The 22,703-nt window shown below is 45.3% G+C and overlaps 2 protein-coding genes across 6 annotated transcripts in view; both read left to right on the top strand.

Annotated features, from left to right (window-relative positions):
- LOC105900192 (peroxisomal acyl-coenzyme A oxidase 1) overlaps positions 1-4,702 on the top strand; it is an 18,436-nt gene extending 13,734 nt beyond the window's left edge. For 2 of the 3 annotated variants that reach the window (XM_031564099.2, XM_031564100.2), the window contains exons 9-14: positions 586-776; positions 1,115-1,291; positions 1,687-1,792; positions 2,123-2,266; positions 2,958-3,164; positions 3,585-4,702. In XM_031564099.2, coding sequence (XP_031419959.1) covers positions 586-776; positions 1,115-1,291; positions 1,687-1,792; positions 2,123-2,266; positions 2,958-3,164; positions 3,585-3,635 — 876 coding nt within the window. In that variant the 3' untranslated portion in view covers positions 3,636-4,702. The remainder of the gene's footprint in view (positions 1-585; positions 777-1,114; positions 1,292-1,686; positions 1,793-2,122; positions 2,267-2,957; positions 3,165-3,584) is intronic. The other variant, XR_004163363.2, reaches the window with a different exon arrangement.
- A 142-nt stretch (positions 4,703-4,844) lies between these two features.
- Positions 4,845-22,703, top strand: part of LOC105900193 (inactive rhomboid protein 2) — a 32,529-nt gene continuing 14,670 nt past the window's right edge. Inside the window, exons 1-7 of one of the 3 annotated variants that reach the window (XM_042703959.1) lie at positions 4,845-5,921; positions 8,514-8,632; positions 15,141-15,376; positions 17,610-17,743; positions 19,578-19,755; positions 21,157-21,354; positions 22,208-22,333. In XM_042703959.1, the coding sequence (XP_042559893.1) occupies positions 15,161-15,376; positions 17,610-17,743; positions 19,578-19,755; positions 21,157-21,354; positions 22,208-22,333 (852 nt within the window). In that variant the 5' untranslated portion in view covers positions 4,845-5,921; positions 8,514-8,632; positions 15,141-15,160. Of the gene's footprint in view, positions 6,411-8,513; positions 8,633-15,140; positions 15,377-17,609; positions 17,744-19,577; positions 19,756-21,156; positions 21,355-22,207; positions 22,334-22,703 lie in introns of all 3 variants that reach the window. The other 2 variants (XM_031564097.2, XM_031564098.2) reach the window with 2 other exon arrangements.

Genomic DNA, 22,703 nt, shown 5'->3' with positions numbered 1-22,703 from the left:
TGGGACTGTGTGTCTCTTAGGTCATAATCTCACTGTTGCGCCTGAGCGCATTTCTTGCGTCATTAAACGTTCTAAATCGGCAGGATAACAATTGATGATGGTGGCCTGGGTTATTCTCGTGACTCCGTAGGCGTGTTTCCACTACCAGGCCAAATGCGGGCGAGCTAGTGCGTGAGGCCAGTTGTGTTTCCATCGTCACTTCCGTGGGCTTGACCGTGCCGCCTCAGGGCTTTCTCAGGGCCAGGGGCTTTTTCCCCCATGATTACCCTTGGGCCAAACAGAGCTCACTGTGGGGCTATGGGCAGAAAAGGGTTTTTGTTCTTGCGGCTTGAGTTCCCAGATCATTAGCCGGGTTGGTCCGCAGCGAGCCCTAGTTGGCCACGGGCCCAATAGTGGAAGCACGAGTAGTGGGACTGATGTAAGCTGGACTGGTGACTAACACCCTCTCCTGTCAGTCCAAGGATACTTAAACTGAGACTTTCTCTGTTCTAATCAGAGAAGCTGGTGAATGTGAATGTTGATGAAATGCCTTCTCATGCTCATACCCCCCCCCCCCCCCCCCCCTCTTGCTTTTGTCCCCCCCAGCTGCACGCCCTCTCTGCGGGCCTGAAGGCCTTCACCACCTGGGTGGCCAACGGGGGCATCGAGGTCTGCCGTATGTCGTGTGGCGGCCACGGCTACTCGCGCTGCAGCAGTCTGCCCGACATCTACGTCACCTTCACGCCGACCTGCACGTACGAGGGGGAGAACACGGTCATGATGCTGCAGACTGCCAGGTTAGAGCAAATCATTCTCTCCACCTGACTCCATACAACACAGTTTACATATGTAACATATAAGGCGCCATGACTAGGTGGCTGCTGTAGAAGATGACTGATGAGTGATGTCTATACCCATTAACATCTGATATTCAGTAAACAACTGCAGACCATGGAACACCTTCAGTAACCGGTCACTGTTCCCTTTGTTACCTCAGTGAACTGGGATAGGATTGCAATAGCTGTTTGAGTAATCGTGACAAACTCTGTTTCAAGTCATCTAAAGCATTCTATCTTCCTCCATCTGTTTTCCTCTCTCTCTCTCTCTCTCTCTCTCTCTCTCTCTCTCTCTGTAGGTACCTGGTGAAGAGCTACAGGCAGGCGAGTACGGGTCAGCAGCTGTCGGGCATCGTGTCCTACCTGAACGAGGCCCACCAGCGGCTGCAGGCCCAGCCCGTGTCCTCCCGCCCCACCGTGGTCAACATCAGCGACCTGGCCAGCCTGGTGGAGGCCTACAAACTACGCGCCGCCAAGTACTGACATCAGTGATTTTATGTTGTCCATAGTTACTGGCCCTAACAGAAAGTAATGTGATGAGCGTATGAATAGATGTTGACAGGGAGTGAATTTGGCTAAGTAAAAAAAAGTTCCATAATACATTCAGCTATTTAGAAGCAAGCAGACAACACATGACTGTTAAAATAGGGACAGATGGCATTAAATCATTTGCTCACATTTCAAAACAGTAGTCTGACTAGGAGTCATAACATAGTGGCTAGAAATCAGCTTTTCATAGTGAGAAGCTTTTAAAACCAGAGTCGACTGTCATGTGGAACATTTTCCCTCATGGGATTTTGAGGTTTGTAATACATAATTGTACTGCAGACACGTTTTCCTGATTAACTGTTGTAATGCCCCTGTATGACAGGCTGGTGGAAGTGGCAGCCAAGAGCCTGCAGGGGGAGCTGCAGAAGAGCAGAAGCCCAGAGGACGCCTGGAACAACTCCTCCATTGACCTCGTCCGGGCGTCTGATGTACGCTGCCATTATTACTCCACTCTTACATTCTATAGAGAGCATATGGTGCGCCGTGTCATTCACTGTGTCATTTGCCGTGTCATTCACTGTGTCATTCACTGTGTCATTCGCTGTGTCATTCGCTGTGTCATTCACTGTGTCATTCACTGTGTCATTCGCTGTGTCATTCGCTGTGTCATTCACTGTGTCATTCGCTATGTCAGCAGCAATGTCACACAACAGTAAAGACTAACGCAATGTTTGCTCAGACCGTAATTCATATTCCTGTATATGAATCATGATGAACTATGACATGAATTATGGCGAATAACCCCCATGTCCTCACAGGCCCATTGCCACTATGTGGTGGTGAAGCTGTTCGCTGCCAAGCTGGGCGAGATCAGCGACACGGGGGTCCACTCGGCCCTCAGCACCCTGGCCCTGCTCTACGCCCTGCACGGGGTGGCCCAGAACTCAGGGGATTTCCTGCAGGTAACGCCAGGATTTCACTAAGCCAATGATATGATGTCATAGTTTTGCTGAATAGCCAAACGTGATTGGTTCAAGGGTGTGAGTCATTTTCCTGTTTGTCGAACGTATTGCACTGATGTCAGTTCACCATGGTTTTGTCTATGTTTTTGTCCAGCAACGCCAATTTTGCCAATAAGTATCAGGAAAAACAGATAAACTTGTGGATAAAGTCCCTAGGATAAAGGGAAAATATTTAATTTCATCAACTGCCTTCTGCAGGCTGGTTATTGCTAAATAATGCACTTCTGTAATGAAACCCTGTCAGACATCGCGTCACAGGGCTGGTTTGCCTTCCCTCCCATATTGAGACAGCTGCTTTTGACTCACAGTGTTGGCTGGATTGTAATGAGGATCTCACATAGTTCTTTAAATCCAACCCAACTGTGCCGCTAAACAGAATCCGTGGTAAGGGAGAGTTTTTAGATACAGCCACACCTTAAACTGCATTCAAATATGCATTTCTATCCCATGGATTGTCTTACACACACTGGTATATTTATTCTGATCCTTGTGTCAAGGTTATGCATGTACATTAACATACCAGACTTAACACGATCGTATGCACCAACTATTTGTCTTGCACTTTGTTATGGAGGCACCCTGCTACAAAAGTACCCTGACTGAGCCCCCCCCCACCCCCACCCCTCTGTAGGCTGGTTTGCTGACCGTGCCTCAGCTGTCCAGCGTGTCCCAGCGTCTGAAGGACATCCTGGCCCAGGTGCGGACCAACGCCGTGGCGCTGGTGGATGCCTTCGACTACCGCGACGAGATGCTGAACTCCGTGCTCGGCCGCTACGACGGCAACATCTACGAGCACATGTTTGAGTGGGCCCGCAAGTCTCCCCTCAACCGCACAGAGGTAGCTATGTGACACTGTGTAGACTGAACATCATGGCGTGACAAATGTCAATGTAAACAAAATATCAAATTCATAGTAAACAAAGTAATATTATATTCACAGCCATAGATTTTACCAGCATACAAAAAGGTAGTTATTTAAAAATAGTTTGCATGAGATTCTTTGTATATTTTTGTCCATCAGTGGTACAGGAGGTAGAGAAGTCGTTTAGTAATCAGAAGGTTGCTAGTTTGATTCCCTGTCGAAGTGTCCTTGAGCAAGACACTGAACCCCTAATTGCTCTTGATGTGCAGTGTGCCATCAGTGTAAATGTAAAATGTGTATACATCCTTGTAAGTTGCTTTGGATAAAAGCGTCTGCTAAATGTAAATGTAATCAATGTCACTTGTCTCCCCCCCCCCCCCCCCCCCCCCCTCTTAGGTCCACGAGTCATACCACAAGTACCTGAAGCCTCTGCAGTCCAAACTCTAAGCCACGGCTGTGAGGAGGACCTCCCTTGGCCATGCACTAACACAATGGGCACTAACCCCAAGATGGAGGTGGAACATTGCACCCTAAAGAGGGGAGTCTGCACTCAGCAATCAAAGAGGCGCATAGCCTCCTCCGTGTCATTTCAAAGGTCTGGTCATCCACGCCCAGTGGGTTAAGACCCATAGCTAGCCGTGCTGCTAGGGATAGTACTTAACTGGCCGCAACTTAAATACATTTATTCTGATCGTCATAGGTACTTACAACAGTATTTCTTTCCTTTTTAGAAAAAAAAATAATGAAAGTTTAAAATAACATGCCTTCGTCATATGATTTTTAATATGGTGGGCAGTATCATTCTCATTAATAATTTATTCACCATACCATAATGGGAAGGTCGCAAATCTTTTGACAAAAGCATATAAGCGTAAGATTTTGCCTTGATAAAGCAGTTTGCCGAGATGATTGTTCTTCTCCTGAAAGATAGATTTCATGACAAAATACACACCTGGTTAATAAAGTAGTTGAATGTTGTATGATAGAAGACAGTGGGAGATATTAGGCGTGTGGTAGAGAATGTAAAAATGTGTTTTACTAACTACTTTGAACCAATGCCTTTTTCATTGTTATTTTGCATACATTTCAACTGCTAAAGTAAGCATGCTTCAAGGCTATGAACTGTAAGCAATGGTCAGTGGGTTCTGAAATCAGGTTAATGTCTGTTGACTTACCGTACAGAATGTAGAGAAGACAGAGCTGATTTCAAAGAATATCAGATGCTGAATGGAATCAAGCTCAAGAAAAAAATGCTCTCAAAGGAAGAGAATAATCACGTTTTTTTCTGAAATTGAAAATGTTTCTGATTTTAAGGGCAGTTTAGTGTTGTTTCTTGACTCTTTCATGGAGGTTAAGGAATAGACATTGATCACCAGTAAAGTATAACTAAAGATGAATGTGAATCTTTAGCTTCCACTGATAGACACTTTACTTTTAAATTGTTTCTGTTTAATCCTTGAAGAAAATCTGTAATATCTGAAAGATGTAAATAAATGTATAGCTTTCTAACAATCTCTAAATGTTTATACATTTCATTTAGCCATTTTTAATGACACAGTTGTCTCTGAAGAGTTGTATTGTGGTTTATTGGAGAGAGTATATGTGGTCAAGAGTGAGTCGTTTCTATTTCAACTGGAGTATTGTAGTGCAAATGTATACTTTACTGTGCTACTTGTAGTTGTTAGACCGATGTAATAGAGGATAGATGGTCTTGATTTCATTTGATTTGATTTCTTGTTTGGTTTGTTTTTGATCAGTTTAACCTGTCTGGTATCTACAGTGCTCTGTAGTGGTCGGATCAGATCACAGAATTTAAAATTCCTTGTAATTAAATTGTAGCGATTATAATGAACATCTTAAATGGTAGTGTTCTGTGTATAGCGAGTCTCGACCTTGACCACATAATGTGCAAGTCGACTCTGTCCGCTAGATGTCAGTGTTACATTAATTATGTGACAAAGCAAAACGTAAATAATGAAGCAAAGCAAACTAGATGTTTACATTGAATTTGATTTGTAATTTAACGAGCGTTTTTCTACGACTGCATTTACGTTATTTTTCAGAATGACTCTTCTATCTCCGCTAATAGATGACATGGAAATGTCACTTAATTTTCTGTCGTTGATATTAGCCGCGAAGGCACTATAAATCTATAGATCTATACTTCACAATATGAATCTAACCTTGGATATTTAGAAAACCTTAACTAGATAGTAATAACTATCAAACTTAAACAAGTTTAACGCGTAACTAAAGTGAAATATATTTATGTATGTCTCTTGTTAAACAACAGCACTATATCAAATGCATGCGCGCGGACACACATGAAAGTGGAACGGAATAACGTACCAGTGTCTAATTCTGGATTTACAGTTACAGCCATCACACAATATCAGATTACTTTTGTTTTGTTTCGGTTTGTTTCAGCTCTGGAACATTTTGTTTCCGCCATCATATCCAATTTATCCAGGAGTTGGAATAACGGTTGGAATTTGACACCAAAATGTTACCATGTAAAACCTTGCTTATTAAAAGCAAAGTTAAAATCTATAAGTGGCACTCACACAAATTTCACTTGGTTTCTCAGGTTTCTTGGTTTCTCACATGCTCCTTCAATTGAAAGTCATGGCCAATACACTCTGTCAAGACTTGCCGAAATAATCCCTCCCACTTTTCCTCTCTCAAAGTATTCTATTCTGAGAATTATCTTGGGAAGAGGAGAGAGACTGTTTGGTAAGACCACCATAATTTTTGGTGACCCAACTGTATTTTCAGTGACTCTTCACAACGCATAAGACCTCCAAGGTTGTAGGCTAATTGCAGGTAAGAATCGTTCATTTGTTGCGTCGATCCTTTTTGTGTGTAGGCAGTGGCTATCAGACGCCCCACATGTTGGTAACGTTAATGTATGGTATCTCAACAGAAACCATGCAACCAATTTGCGCAAATAGTATTGTTTTATGGAAGCAGACGCAGAGTTATATTTGTTTTGAATATAACATTTATTTTAAACTGGACCGACACATTGGCCAGTCGACTGGACACTTACAGTGGTGCATGACACTGGTAGCCAACATTAGCCTACTTATCGCATTCTTCCCATAATTAACCTGCGAAGAACTTCCGCTGTAGATCTCAATCCGAAGCGAACGCAAATCCACCCGTCCGTGTATCATTTGAGAGCTCTACACATCGAGTAGAAGTAAATTCGGGTTGCAGTCGGTAAGATTGTGGTGCAAATGTGGCCTGCCCGCTACTGTGTTGAAATGAATTTCTTCAACAAAGTAACTTTTCAGTAGCCTAGTTTGTTTGAAAGCTCATGTTTTTGTTCAGCTGCTCAGACTCAGAGTTCGTCTGTTGTTTTGGGGAACCTAAAGTTTTGCTGTTTTGCAACAGAACGACTTTTACAATTGCCCCTGATAGTGTTTCATCCGTGAGGATTGTGCACAGCAACAACTTTCGACATTAAACAAAGCCTGTCTCGTTTCAGGCAACTGTGCTGCTTGTATAATAGGTCTGATGAGGGAATGAATGTCAAGCCGAGTGCCTGTTGTGTTTTGTGTAAAGAGAGGAACAGACTGACTGAAGCTGGCTTTCTAGGTTTGAAGCCGAGAGCGTTGGACAGTGTCACTTCGTGCTTTGTTTCACACAGTCCCTAACTTCAGTCATCTGACCAAAAACGATTTTAGGGGAATGGTGTATTGTGGGCATGTAAGCCCATTGCGTGCGACTGAAGTGGGCTAATTATGCACGTCTGAAACGAGTCTGACTGTAATTCGTAAACATTTAGCCAAGAATTAATAATAAAAAAACGGTATCAGTTGACTTGAATTTAACAGCTGTACGCCCTTGTTCGCTTTGGGCTTTTCTGAAAATACAGTTACACCACAAAACACCTGCATTTCCCGAGAGAGAAAGAGAGAAGCAAGTTACAAAATAGAGCAACGGTTATGTTGCATCATCTCACTTCTATGACGAAAACACACAACCTAAGGCATAGCCTGGTAAAGTATGCGGGTCTGGTGTTTGTGTTTGCCAGCAGATCACTGTAGAACTGGCCTCTTGACCTGCCTCTGTGCCTTTGCGTACCTCTGTGATGGTGTTTTCCACAATTAGCCCAGAGGACCCCACCCCCCTTCATGTCAGTGACTTCACTACAGTCCCATGCTCCTTTGCTGTGCTGCAACATGCCCTGTGGAAAACAGGACCTCAGGCTTCCCCTAGCAACAGTCAAATCACTACCTGTGTGGTAACCTGGTAGATTTTTTTTCTTTTGTTTTGTTTTACTTTCAAAGTGTCATGCATCCTGGTTCCACAATGTCTAATGCCAAGAGGCTGACAGCTGAAGAAAGTGCTTGGTACTGTTTAGAAGCCTGAAGGAAAGGCTTATGGCTACAAATACTCTGCTGTGGCTGAAGGTCTGTCTGATTGGAGAAAGCAAGCAGGACCTTTGCAGTTCATTCTGTTAAACAACTGAACGTTGTTGCATGGAGTTGTGTAATAAGACTAGGTCATGTTCTGAAATGTTTCAAAAGACAAACCACCGCTTAGCAAAGGGCTGGTGATGTTGCCGTTACGGATTACTCTCTGACTCTCATGCCTTTCAAGTTTGGACATGCACGTGTGGTGGAATTTCTGTGAATGCTTTTTCTTAAGGCCAACCTTGTATGTCCTGATTTCCAAGTATAATCACATCGGATAATGATGTGTATTGAATAGTGACCTTTGTCATGATTTAATTCACATCATTGCAATTCATGTAGCAAGTACAGGGATGACTTACACATGTATAATTTATAAAATTCAAATTCATACAAACGTGTTAATTCCATAAACCATGACAGAGGAAATCATCATCTACTAATGTAAAGTTTCCTTTTTTGCTCCAAGTTTTCTTTAATCGCCTGAAAAGCCCATGTACTCTGTGACACCCATCCATCTCCATGATGTTCTGTGGCGATGTCTGTGGTGTGGAAACAGGCTTATGTGGGGGGCTTCTGTGGCTGTGAGCTCTAGCTGCTGAGCGGTGACATGTTAGTCCCTGGCTCTGCCCGACACCATTGATTTACTGTCAGGCCACGAAGGAGGTGAAGAAGGAGAAGCCACGGCCCCGGTGAGCTCACGCTGAGCTGCCTCCTCCTCCTCCTCCTCCACTTCCTCCTCCTCCAACACACACACAGTGTGTTCTCCTCCAGTCTCTTTAGCTACAGGCTGTTGGAAAACCCACATGGCTCATGTTTTGTGTGTGTGTGTGTGTGTCTGTCTGTGTTTGTTGTCCATGTTTGTTTCATTCTCTGTCTCACCCCTCCCCACTTTTCTGGTCAGATGGTCTGAAATCCACAGGAAGATGGACACGGTTGCGGAGATATGAGACAACTGAGGCTAGTGGCAGTTCCTCTTTCAACATAGATGCAGCTGTGAGGTGACGTCCATCTTGAAAAAACGTAAGCATTTTCAGGTGACTGTTTTTGTTTTCTGTAGGTTTTTGTTGAGGCGCCCAAGTACTTTACTTTCACATCAAAGAAATAATTCGTTTTTTTTAAATGAGAGCCTCTTGTGCTGTCTCAGTTACTAACTGGCAGTACACTGAGCTTGGAGCTCTGACAGTAATAACATTTATTTGAAGTGTTGTTACTGGCCTTTTAGAAGAAGGAGTGATGTTTCTGTGGTTTTCCACCTTAACCTCAGAGTGTACACCAACTGAACCGCTCTTGGCTTCTGAGGGTTCGTCTGCCGCGCGCGCTGACATGAGAGTACGGTGCAGATCAGAGGTGGAATGAGAAATCTGCACGACAGATGGCCTGGATTTTAACAGGAAGGGAAACCTGACCTGAGATCTGCTTTTCTCTATGTTTGGTCACTGCTGCTTGCCTGATTCTAGGCTAGGCTAGTCTCGCTACGCTGGGCTCGGTGCTTCTTGGTGCTCTTCTCTACTCTGGTGTTTCGGCCATAACATTTTACTGCGGAACCTTGACATTCAAGGCGCGCTCATTCCGGCTCATCTCCATGGCTACCACATAGGGTGACAGCTTGGGGGACCTGGCTGAGGGGGGTGGGTGGTTAGCATGAGCCAAAGCTACCCAGTGTGTCCACGCTACTTCTGGTCCTTCTGGAGAGTTCTGTCATGTTTTTCTGTCATGTCATGTTTGTATAGCCTCATGCCTTAGTCATATGATCTCCCAGTCAGGCGTCATCATCGGACTGACTGACTGTCAGGGGTCTAACTGTCATAGTGAACCATTTGGGGACCAGCACTTGAAAAAAAAAAAAAAAAAAGTCACTTCCCCTGTAAAAAAGGAAGGACTGATGGAGCCAATATGTGTGCTTCCTGTGTGATTTCTCCACTGGCAACTTTACCGAACTATCGGTGACCGATGGTTTCTCTGTGTGCTTGGTCGCTGCCATCCCCTTTAATATGTCTGAGCATTCCTCCTCTGGTTTTGTTTTGATTCCGAAGTGTTTGTGCAGCTCTCGTTTGGCAACTTTACCGAACTATCGGTGACCGATAGTTTCTCTGTGTGCTTGGTCGCTGCCATCCCCTTTAATATGTCTGAGCATTCCTCCTCTTGTTTTGTTTTGATTCCCAAGTGTTTGTGCAGCTCTCGCAAACATCCTTGGGGAGAGACGGCGTCCAGATATGTCTGAAAAATCAAATACTTCTCTGCTTTGTATTGGAAAAATCTGCCAAATGGAGGAGATAATGCTAAATCATGTGACTGGGTGCTTTGCCCACTAACTGGCTCTCTAAGGACCTGCTTTGTTTAATTCATTCCAGAACTTGACCAAAGCCCTAAGGCTTTGAGAAGTATCTTTTTTAGCCTAGGAAAGTAATGTTTTCAATTAAGTTCCTGAACACTAGTCCTTAGTCTAAAGCCTTGGAGGTTGTGAACATATGAGAGAGAGAGAGAAAGAGAGAGAGAGAGAGAGCGAGAGAGCGAGAGCTAGCTTGAAATGCATTGACAACACTTTCTTCCTTTGAATGGATATGTCAATAAAGTGCATTGAATTGAATTAGAGAAAGAGAGAGTGTGTTACTGATGAATCCGAGTGACACGTGGTGGCACCAAACTCAAGCACGATGGTCCAACTGTCACGCCAACAAGCCACAAGGCTGTCCTGTCAAATTAAAGCATGCCCTGCTAAGTTCATTCACAACCTGTGTGAGGGAGGAGGCAAGTGTAAGGATGTTGCATCAGTCACCCTTTTGTAGTAGCAGCTCAGGAATGTTTAGAGTCCGGGTTGAAATGTCAGCCCTATGATGTGGGCGTAATTGCTGTGTGTGCCAACAGGGCCTTGCCTGACCTGACACCACAATGCCACTCTATGTGTGTGTGTGTGTATATGTGTGAGGTAGCATGAGTATGCAGGGCATGGTATGTTGGCGCTGTTTATTATGAAATTTGCAGAACATTTTCAAGCAAATGCTGAAATCTTGAAGAGGTTCGTAATACACTTTCAAAACATGAAGAAATTGGCTGTCCCTCCTGAACTTTTTCAATTCGTGGGAGGGGAATCCTGTTAATCCCCAAATTGTTTTCCTGTTTGTAGAAGCGACAAAGTGGTTAGTGACTCATTAACAGCAGTTGCTAAAGTACCCGTAGTCGTTCGAGTCATACCCATAAACACTTGTGACAAGCTCTTCCTCGAAAGATTTGCAGCAAGTAGCCATACCCTGTTGATTTTGTCCTGGGAAACCCCTCGTATTTAATCTGAGAAGCTAGTTTTAGCCGCAGCATCAGAATTGAGCAGATTATCAGTCCCATATCATATATGATGAGCCGCTTTAATCCACTTATAAGGTCTTCCCCTCAAGCAAACTGATGCAACCCACTCCTGGCACTGCATCCACAAAGCATCAACTTCAGTAGTGACAAACGATGCTGTTTCAAAAGAATGGCTTCACTGCCGAAAAATTCAGTGCCCTAGCCTTGCCAAGCAACAATTCTTCAGTCGCTTTGGATCAGTTAGATTGCCTTTATTTCCTTGTGCTCCTTACTGCTGTAGGCAGAGTCTCTCTGTCTGCTTGCCAAAGAAGAGTGAATGCCTCTGCAGACAGTGGAGGCTGTGGTTAGTAATGGCCGGAACCTTTCAGGGGCGCTATAAAAGACTCCATTAGACAAACGAGGGAGGGAGGGAGGGAGGGAGGGAGAGAGAGGGGTGGGAGGGGTTGGAGGGAGGGAGGGAGGGCGGGAGAGCTGGCAGTTGTGGTTGTTTTTCATTAGCATTGAGTGAACGAGGAGTGGAAGCAGAGCGCTGCAGAGTCCTATGGGGGTTGAGGTGAGCGCCATCCAATTCAGCCCCCCCCCCCCCCCCCCTTATTCTCACTCCACTCCTACGCCCTCCCTTCCAGATTGACACAGGCTGCTTGCCCCGTGGTTTATATTACATTCGGCAGGTCATGTTTTTTTGACCTCCCCCTTTTCTCAGTGAGTGAGTGAACTTTGTTATTGATCACCAGTGGCTCCCTCTGTCCCCAGGGGGCATAGAGAACCATGGTGACGGCATCAGGTGTGGCCGCTAATGGTGGTGTGTATTTTTTGGGGGGGGCTGGGGAGGAAGTGGAATTTTTTAGAGGAATCTGGCCTGGCCTTCTGTTGGCTTCGCCCTTCCAGGAAAAAATCTCCACATGTTAGTGTCTCTTACTAATAGCATTACCGTTAATGTCGTTTATTCGCTTTGCTTTCTGTGGCTGTTTGAAGCAGCATGCGGTATGTGGCTTTGACTCCAAAGAAATCTGCTGATTTGGAATGAAATTGGAATTGGACCAGCAAAAGCATGGGCCTGCACAGTTAATGCTTCTACTGGGAAATCTTTTCCCGTCCGTCAGGTCCCCTGTGGAAGAGTCTTGGCACCAGGAAGGTGTCTGGGAGTTAGCATCTCATGCATCTATGGCCCCCTGCAGCTAGTGCATTAGCAGCTTGGAGACCCGAGTTAATCTAATGGACTCACTCTTATGTTGCTTTCAATAGTACGTCAACATTCATGTTCTCAAAACACTTCTGCTATGCTGGTTTTGATTTTACTCCCCCACCCCTGCTAGTTTATTATGCGGCTGTCTGAGTATTGAAGGGACAGTCCGTGATTCTAATCCCAGACACTTTTTTGTCAAATTCAGCAAATTTGCTCCTCATGGTCTTATAGGTGTCCTTTCAGTGTTTGTGCTAAGGTGTTCTTACACAGTCCAGAATCTGTAAATGAGAAAACAAACATGGTGGCTCGGGTCGAGCCATAAACAATCCCAGCCAATTAATGTGGTGCTTCAGGGGCACGGAAGGGAGAGGTGTAATATGAGCGCAAATGGGATCAAACCTAAGGGATTAGGGTGTAGGGAATTGTTATGGCATAATGGTTCATAATATGTAAAATTCCAAATTCCTATTCATATGTACACGGGGTATTCAACATGCTGTACCACCATTTTTCAGAGAAGAGTTCAAGTAATATTCAGTGGATTAGTTGATGGATTCCTGGATAAATATAGAAATCTTTATTTCAGACACCAAGTTCCATATAAAATAACAGACATACAACTGTTACAACATACAAATAAGGCTTTGCTACCACATACCAACAAATGTATATAAAATGAAGGGAGTCCGATCTCAAGTCAAGGGCCTTTTATGATTTCAGGGAAAGAAATTTAAGACGAATTCAAGTATATCTGATTTGTTAATGGTGCTGTGACACATATTGACATATTGGCAAGTAGCCATACCCTGTTGATTTTGTCCTGGGAAACCCCTCGTATTTAATCTGAGAAGCTAGTTTTAGCCGCAGCATCAGAATTGAGCAGATTATCAGTATCAGTTGTTGTAACTAGTGGTAACTTGCATGTTACGTATGTTAAAACTGAAACCCCCCCCGTGTCCCACGTGGCTTAGTGTGAAAACCGTCTAAATATAGGGCCAAAGCCAGCGGCCCCTGAGCGCTGTGCTGCACCCATAGGCATGACTGGCATGACTGGCAGACCATAGCTCAATGCCAACGATCAATGGCTCTCCCTATCCAAGGACCACTCTCTTCCTGTGCGTTTGATTATGCCTGGGACTGAAGTCGTTCCTTCTCTCACATGGCACAGGGCATGATTAAACGACCTCTCTCCGCATGAGTAAGCGGCTTCTGTAAGTCATAACTCGCTGGAGGGTGGGGCGTGATGGGGGTGGGGTTGGGACAGGACTTGTGTGTGTTTTTTTTTTTTGCTACTGTCAGTCTTGCTGGAATTTTTTTTGCCTTGCCGCATTGTTAATGTAGACAGAAAAACATATATCTTTGCGTCGTGATAAGTTCCTTAGAGTGCTGCTCCAACCACAGCACTGGAAAGCAGGACCACTGAATCGTCCCCCCGGGAGAGATCGTGTTACTGTATGTGATGGTCTGTCTCAATCTAGACCGCCAGACAAACTACTATCTGCTTGCCCAGCATTGTCTAAACACTCGTGAGGTTGAAACACTCTGAGGTTGAAAGTGCTCTTTACGTGAAAGGACAAACCACCTTTTGATACCTTAATGCTCACTTTGGATGTGTGCGCCTCACTTCGAAGTCATCATAGATAGAGGCATCTGCAAAATGACTAAACGATGAGGAGTGGCGCATCTCTGTTAGTTCAGCTGTGTCCTATTCTGTTTGTTTTATTTTAGAATGGGCTGTCCTTGTGCATGTTAGCGATATGAAACTGGGCATGGAGTACACTGCTCCACTAAATAAGGGTGGAGAGGCGGTTGTGTTTTCCTGTGTGTTCTTTTGTGATGTGGGGCGGTGTGTGTTGTGTGTTCTCTCCTCCGTGTCCGCTCTGAGGGGTGTGGGGTGAAATATGAGTGTGATAGCGCACAGGTCCTGGCTGTGTGAAACCCGATGATATCATTCATGGCCTCCTGTGGGAGTTATGGGATGTAATTGTCAACTCATGCACGGTCTCACGAAAAACAAAGCTCACTTCTTAATACAGTCGACGGTAAGTCTATGAGCTGACACAAAACTGGTGGCCCATAAGTTCAGTGAATTTTTCTCTCCATTCGTTTTCTTCTTTCAAAAGAATCAATCTTGTTTGTTTGATTGTGATATCTCATATTTGTCATCTTCGTATTATCTCCAGTATATGACTGCAACATAGAATCTTTTCACCGTCTAAAAGAAGATGTGCTTTTGGCTCTCCTCTCTGCCAAAGTCGTGTTTCCATTTGCCTGGAATTCCTTAAGCTCGGCAAATATTTCTGCTTCCCTCGTCATTTCACTCGTCAGTCCAGAAGTATTCTGCACAGCCATGTGCTGATTTCATTTCCTCACAAGTTCACTGACAGGGTTCGTTGCACTACAGAATATTATCAGCTGATTTGAAAGCTTGAAAAGGGAATTTCCTGTATAGATAACAGGAAGCTCAATGGCCTTGAACTAATATCGGTTATCATATTGCAGGCCATTAAAAGTACAGTCCATGATTCTGTTTGAACGGTTGTTGATATTTGAGCTCGACAGCCAAATCAAATTACACCCTTCTCTTTCGAGCTCCTGACGCATCGTGTTGATTGACTTTTAATAGTGAATTGCTCCGTCCAAGCCACTTTGGTTCCCATGTACAGAGCCAGGACTGTACGAATACTGCAGTTTTTTTAGCGCACGCACAGAAGAGACAGCTAGAGGACCTTGGCGAACAGTTCGCAGAATTTGACAAAAAGTGTATTGGATTAGGACCGGGGACTACACCTTTTAAATACACATTGTCGGAACGTTCGATGTTAGTAGATGATCCAACATTCATACGCGCATAAATCAAAGAGCTTTACCTTATTTGTGACCAGGATGCAATTTTACAAATCGTTATTTAATGTTGACCACTGATCTATAAAAGACATGAGAAACTGTGTGTGAGAAACAGTAAGAGCTTTCATGAAGGTTAACCACTGATCTATAAAAGACATGAGAAACTGATGTTAATGTTGCTTTTCTAACCCATAGGACCTGAGAAAGACATCAGCATGTCCGCTCAAGAGGGGGCGGAGAAGAACGGGAGCGGGAGTGGGAACGGGAGCGGGAGTGGGAACGGGAGTGGGAGTGGGAGTGGGAGCGGCAGCGGCAGCGGCAGCGGGAGCGGGAGCCAACCAGACAGCCGCCTGAAGAGCAAGAAACCTCCGAGCCTGACCATCTCCATCCCTCCATCCCAGGAAGAGTGTGAAGCAGACTCCACTAAACCGGTACTCTCATGACCTTTGCACTTTGACAAAAATGGCCTCCTCAGGGAAGTGAGAGCTGTCATGTCTATGTATTATTGCCATATACTGATGTGGGCTTCACTGGCAATGGCTTTTGTATCTTTCTTCCCCATTTCTTGTAATGTCTGCACTCAAACCTAAGATAACGTCTAGTTCGTGACATTAGATTACATATCAAATACAAGGGTTAGGATAACCCTTATTTATTTTGGTGGGCTACAGACAGCTCTGGGTGTTTCTCTTACACTTCATCTAGACTGATCTTAGTTTCTCATGTCTTTTGTAAGTCAGTGGTTAACCCTCATGACATCTCTAACTGTTTCTCTCACACAGTTGCTCATGTCTTTTATAGATCAGTGGTTAACCCTCATGACATCTCTAACTGTTTATCTCACACAGTTGCTCATGTCTTTTATAGATCAGTGGTTAACCCTCATGACATCTCTAACTGTTTCTCTCACACAGTTGCTCATGTCTTTTACAGATCAGTGGTTAACCCTCATGACGGCTCTAACTGTTTCTCATGTCTTTTAAAGATCAGTGGTCAATGACCATGGGCAGCTCAGCTGTGTCGGCCATGTTTGCTAGCAGGCAGGATGTGGCCAGAACAGCGGAGAAGAGTGTAGGGAACAGCTGCACATGGCTGGCAGTTGGCCTTGACTCTTAAGGTTTGCTGTGACTGTTATGCAGCGTGTGTGATAACATGGTGATAAGTCTCGGCTCTGCACTCTTTTCACTGCAGTAGGATGATAACAAAGCAAGTTATTTTTAATCGGGACTCTATGTACCAAAACACAAGCAGTTGTAACAAATTTGTTTGAATGTGTTTTTGACAGATAGAGTAGGCCATTTGTTGAGTTGAAGAGAAAAATACCACTCTGGTGATGTGCTACAGGATGATGTTACTTGTGCAGCTCTTTAAGAAGAGAGAAAGAGAGAGAGAGAGGGAGAGAGAGGGCGAGATTGACATGGGGGATGTTGTACCTAAGTATCCCGTTGCGCTTTGTTGAGGTTGCCCTTATTATGCCTGCTGTGAGTCAGAAGCTGCTAATGACACACGATGTGCTGGAAGTTAATGGTCTAGCCGTCAGAGGTAGCCTGAAGGGTCTTGGGAGGGCACACGGCTCCTCCCTAGTTTATGGCTTCTCTCTCCCCCACGCAGTATCTCAGTTGGGTCTCTGGGGTCCTCCGTTTATGGCCCAGATACTGAGCTGAGGATGTCTGCCTGTGAGGCTCTTGTCCAGATGAAATGGCTGTTTTAAAAGTGAGTTCATGTGCGCCGCCACGCGTGAAAGTGCACGCCACTATTACCTGTCAGAGGCAATCAGAGCAGAGTGGTGTGGGGGGGGGGGGTGCATCCGCACTCACACACACACACACACACACACACACTGTCACAGTTTAACAAGCGCTCTCTCATAAATGCACATGCTTAAACACACATACACGCACACACACACACATACAAGCTCAGTCTCTCTGTCTCTATCTCTGCCCCCCCCCCCCCCTGCACACGCACGCATACATATCCATAGTCTAACAAGCGCTCTCTAATAAACGTGCATGCTTAAACACACACACACACACACACACACACACATACATACATACATACATACATACATACTCAAGACAAGCTCACTCTCTCTCTCACTGTCTTTATCTCTGAAAACACCCCTCCCCCCACACACATGTACACTCATGCACATGCACACATTCCACACACACACACACACACACACACACACACACACACACACACACACATTCCCCTCACACACACACACACACACACACACACACACACACACACACACATTCCCCTCACACACACACACACACACACTCCTCAGAGCATGTCCGGAGACAGTGAGTGATGAGTGATGACCACTAAGAAGCTCAAATACTCCACTTCCTACAATCCTGTGGAGAAATCAGTCAGCATTTCTTTGAACTTTGACCTTGAACTTGACAGAACAATGATGTGTTTGCTCTTGGGGGAAGTGATTTCCCTATTGCTGTGAAAAAGGAAAGTTTACATAGAAAGTTAACATGGTTGTTTGTTGGGAGTCAATAGAAAGTGAAAATGATTCATGTTGAAATTAACTCTGTCTGTCTGTCTGTCTGTGTGTGCGTGTGCGTGTGTGTATGCGCGCGTGTGTGTGTGTGTGTGTGTGTGTGTGTGTGTGTATTCGTGTATGCATGTGTTCTCCAGCCCTTGCGGTCCTCGCTGAAGAAGAGTGTGACCATGCAGCAGTCGAGCGAGGCGCTGTCCGATGGCGGCCCCTCCGCCGACTCCAGGAGAGCCGAGTTCCGCCGACAGACGTCCCTCTCGCAGAGCATCCGCCAGTGAGACGGCAACGCCTTCCCCCCCCCCACACACACACACACACACACACACACACACACACAACACACACAACACACACACACAGCCCCCCCCTCCCCCCCCCCAACACTCTGGGCTCACACGCTGCTGCCCACACACTCACAAGTTACTGCTAACATATCACACATCGTTGACACACACGCAGCATTTCCCCACAATACCAACGCTCACATAGCTAGCACACACACACACACACACACACACACACACACACACACACACACACACAGCAGTCTTGTGTTCACATCTGCACACACACAGCAGTCTTGTGTTCACATCTGCACACTCTGCTCACACACACACACACACAGCAGTCTTGTGTTCACATCTGCACCCACACAGCAGTCTTGTGTTCACATCTGCACACTCTGCTCACACACACACACACACACACACACACACAGCAGTCTTGTGTTCACATCTGCACACTCTGCTCACACACACACACACACAGGGCACCTGTACACAGCGAGTCCATCACTATCATGCCGTACAAACTGTACCACGCATTTTTGGAACGCACCCAGAAAGAGCACTCCAGTAATGGCTTTACTGAAATAGCATTAAATTGAATTGAATCGAAATGAATTCAATTAAACTCCCAGAATGAAAGTGTGCGCAGTGCAATGACATTAGTTTAGATTGCTTAAAGGACAGAGATGCGGGACTGTGCCAGTGGTTCCACGGTAGCAGTCAGCCTTAATCAGATAATTACCCAGGTCTGCAAGGAAGGAAGCGTTCTCCATTACTGAATCATGCTCTCCAACTACGTCGGTGGGCAATTATCTAGGCACAGTCGTGAAGCATAATAATTAGTGCTGTCAATCAATAAAAACAAAAAAAAGTCAACTAATTAATTGCTTAATTTTCTGTGAGTTAATTGCGATTCATCACTTTTTTTTTTCTTCTTAAGACTGAAGCTTGTAATAATGTAATCCTGTGAACTGTAGATTTCCATTAAAACCATCAAGGCTATCAAAATTGACTGGCATCTTGAAAGGCATATTCATTTGAAGGAACCTTTGGAGAGGGAGATACTTTGGAGGGAGTTAGTGAGTTAGTTAGCTAGTTAGCCAGTCGGTAGTTAGAACGTGGTGTGCAGCCAGTTGGTAGATTAGTTGTAAATTGAAGTGCTTAATAAACTTGCAAGCTTGTAAATTCAACTAAGCTCTGGGTCCAGTGAACGTGGATGCCCCCAGATATTATAACCATTATGTGCACAGAAATATAACATATACTAGAAATAATAACAAAACACAGGCAGCTGTGCATTAAATGCATTAAATATTTAAAATGAACACGTTCAATTTTGAGAGTACTACTAATAATGGCTTGTAAGAAATCAGTCTTACTACATAGGCAGTTTGGTTTATTTAGCCAGTTTTAATTGAACAACCTCACTAAAGTCTGGATGGCTTTCAGTGAATACTCATTTGAACACTTCCTCGTTCAGTTCTTTTATGTTGTTTTATTCAACTGTTTCTCCACCCCTCCCTCTACTTTTCATATCTTTCTCCACTCTTCCTGTGTCCTTCCTTGTTTTAACACTTTTCCCTCTCTCTCTCTCTCGCTCTGTCTCCCTGTCTCTCTCTCTCCCTCTCTCTCTCCCTCCTCTCTCTCTCTCTTTCCCTCTCTCTCTCTCTCTCTCTCTCTCTTTCCCTCTCTCTCTCTCTCTCTCTCGCTCTGTCTCCCTGTCTCTCTCTCTCTCTCTCTTTCTCTCTCTCCCGGTCTCTCTCTCTCTGTCTACCTCTCTCCCTCCTCTCTCTCCCTCCTCTCTCTGTCCCATGACCACAGGGGCACCGCACAGTGGTTTGGCGTGGGCAGCGACTTCGAGACCAAGCAGCAGGTGTGGCACCGCAAGAGCCTACGCCACTGCAGCCAGCGCTACGGCAAGCTGAAGCCGCAGCCCGGCGACACCGACACCAGCAGCATGGAGAGGCTGGAGTCGCCCGCCACCTTCAAGATGCCAAAGGTACCCGCCTGCTCTGCCTGCTCTGCCTCCACAGAAGCCCCCGGTGACGTTTGCGTTGTGCTAAATCGTTAGCATTCCTGAAAAGCCAAAAATGGGCCAGGCAGGCACTGCCCAGCAATTTTGTGTTTTTATTTGGCTTTTAATGAGTTTTTGTGCCTTTGAATGAGGAGATTTGCAGCACGGAAATGAGGTTTCTCGACAGCACCCAGGGGCGGGATCATACAGCAGGAAATAAAAACATATTTGCGTGAGGGGAAGCAACTAACAGAGGGATATGCTCACTCACTGAGATGATGAAAGACTTAATAAGCAGCCGCAGAGATATTGTATACAATTCAATGCACACTTTGGCAGAGTACAGTATACACACAGTGCACCTGGTATATGCAGCTCATACAGTTCAGTAAACAGATGTCAGTCTAGAGACATTAGTGTGAGAACAAGTGTGTTACATATGCTACACAGATGCTTGCATATAAACCCCAAAATGGCCTGTTCTCTGATAGATGTTCAGGCACTGACAGACATCCCAGTTAAGTCTGCCCTCACTGGTGGATGGGCCCCAGTTTGTGATGTGTGATGGGTGCTGGTGGGCAGGAGGAGGAGGAGGAGGAGGAGGAGGAGGAGGAGAAAGAGGAGGTGGTGGTGACAGAGGGTGAGGAAGGTCTCAGGAGAGCGGTGCTCCCCTTCCAACTATAAATAATGGAGTAGTGAAGTAGGCGCCTTCAGCTGCTTTTTCTGTCTGTCTGTCTCTCTCTTTCTCTCTCTCTCTCTCTCTCTCTCTTTCTCTCTCACTCTCATTATGTCATTGTCTCTTTCACACCCCTTTCTCTATCTTTTGCTGGTCTGCTGCTCCTTCTTCTGGACCCTGCTGACAGAGCAACCTCCTCTCCTCTCCTCTCCTCACCTCTCTTTCTCATGTGCTTGTTTGTCTCTCTGCCACTGCACACACACACACACACACACACACACACACACACACACACACCGTCTGGGATGCTGTTGGAGGCCACGTCATGTCATGCAGCTAGTTAGTGTAATGACTGTGTGTGTCTGTGCTGTCAGATGTCCTGATGAGGTGTGATCTTTTTGTGACTTTCAATTGGTGATCACTCAGTTGATGCATTTGTTCTCTCTATTCTGGCAAGAACTGAAAATGTTATTTCGATTTCTCAGTTATAAAGACATCTGTGATTTTAAAGGTTAATGGTCTGAGAGTGCTGGGTAAGCCAAACACTAAATTGTAAGCTAAACTCTTCCTTAAAAATGTTATGAAAACAAAATGAAAAGAAATGAATGAAACAAAATGAAAACTTTATGAAACTATTTCAGGAGTATTTAAGAGTACCATAAGCACTATTCCACAACACCTGCTCTTGCCCTCTCCTCCTCCTCCTCCAGATTGTGGACCCCCTGGCCCGCGGCCGTGCCTTCCGTAACCCCGATGAGACGGATCGGCCGCCCCGGACGCCGCACACCCCCCGCATCACCTCCTTCAGCTCCTTCTCCAGCCAGCGCTCCGGCTACAGCCGCCTGCCGCACCGCAAGAGGGAGTCCGTCGCCCGCATGAGCATACGCGCCGCCTCCAACCTCATCAAGGTGAGTCTCGGGGTCAAAGGGCAAAGGTTATAGCCTCAAACTTGTAAGGTCTCTGAAGCATCTCATTTAGTCTGCTGAAACGCATAAGTACCACTATATAGCATAATAGCCTGCCTAATAGGTATATTAAATGAAAATAAGTTTGTTTGTTTATTCATACACATTTACACGAGAGATATTTTAGCCTAGATAGAACAGTATGTTTATGTTAAATGTTATGAAGTCATTATGAATTGAAAGGCCAACATAAAATCGGGCTTCCTTCCCTTGTGACGTGACGTGACGGAGATGCTGATGTCAAAGTAATATCAGGCCTCATTCTTGTGGGGGGCTCTGCCCTTGAGCAAGGCAACTTTGTAGTAACTATAGAAGGCCTAGATTTAGTAGACTCCTTGTAATCTTCAAAAGCTATTATTTCAGACTACATGAAACGGAAGGCTTAAGGCAATCATTTGGAATAAAAATGTGTCCAATTTGAATGTTGGCTAATTTGAATACATAATTTGAATACATTGTGGTCGGCCATGTTATTGTGTTTAGCAGTTTTGGGCTACAGACATTGCATGTGGCATTGTGAAGGAGGGCCTTTACCGACCCCAGATACAACATGCAGCGCATGTCACCAGCCTCTTGTATCCTGCTGCTCAGGATATTTGGTTGGGCGGTTAATACATTGGTTAGGTTTTTTGGGTATGAGTACTTACATGTGGCGGTCAGAGGATTGGCCGCTGTGGGAAGTCTCCAACCAATACCACAAGGAATTTACCATCTTTTCCGGTGTTTAACTAAAAAAAAGTGCCCAGTGATCTGGAGTGAGAGCCTTAAGTGACTATGGGGGGGTTGTTTGCCGTAGGGTCGGCAGGGGCAGGGCTCACTGGCCGGACGTGGTTATCCCCGCCGTAGCTTCCCCCGGCCCAGCTGGATGGAGGAGGACACCGTGGACACGGCCGACACCTCCGACTCCGTGTTCTTCAGCAAGGTGAGCGCTATCGTCTTCATCATGTCTCCTTCTGTCCAACATGTCTCTGTGTTCTTCAGCAAGGTGAGAGCTATCGTCTTCTTCATGTCTCCCTCTGTCCAACATGTCTCTATTTGGTGCCCTCTTGCCTTTCTTTCGGAAATGATGTCTCCTGTTAGTGCTCAGTATGTAGTTCTATCTTTTTTCTAGTGTCTGTCACCTCATCCATATCACCCCCCCTCTCTGTCTATGTGTTATTCTAACGTTGTGTGTGTTTTATTGGTGTAGTCATATTAGAGACAGGGGGGGAGACAGTGGTGCAGGGGGTAGAGAAGTCGTCTAGTAATCGGAAGGTTGCTAGTTCGATTCCCTGTCGAAGCCTCCTTGAGCA

This window comes from Clupea harengus, chromosome 26, assembly GCF_900700415.2.
Source record: "Clupea harengus chromosome 26, Ch_v2.0.2, whole genome shotgun sequence".
In the NCBI taxonomy this organism is placed as follows: domain Eukaryota; kingdom Metazoa; phylum Chordata; class Actinopteri; order Clupeiformes; family Clupeidae; genus Clupea; species Clupea harengus.
The sequence above is the reverse complement of the archived record's forward strand: the minus strand, read 5'-3'. Positions and strand labels throughout refer to the sequence as shown.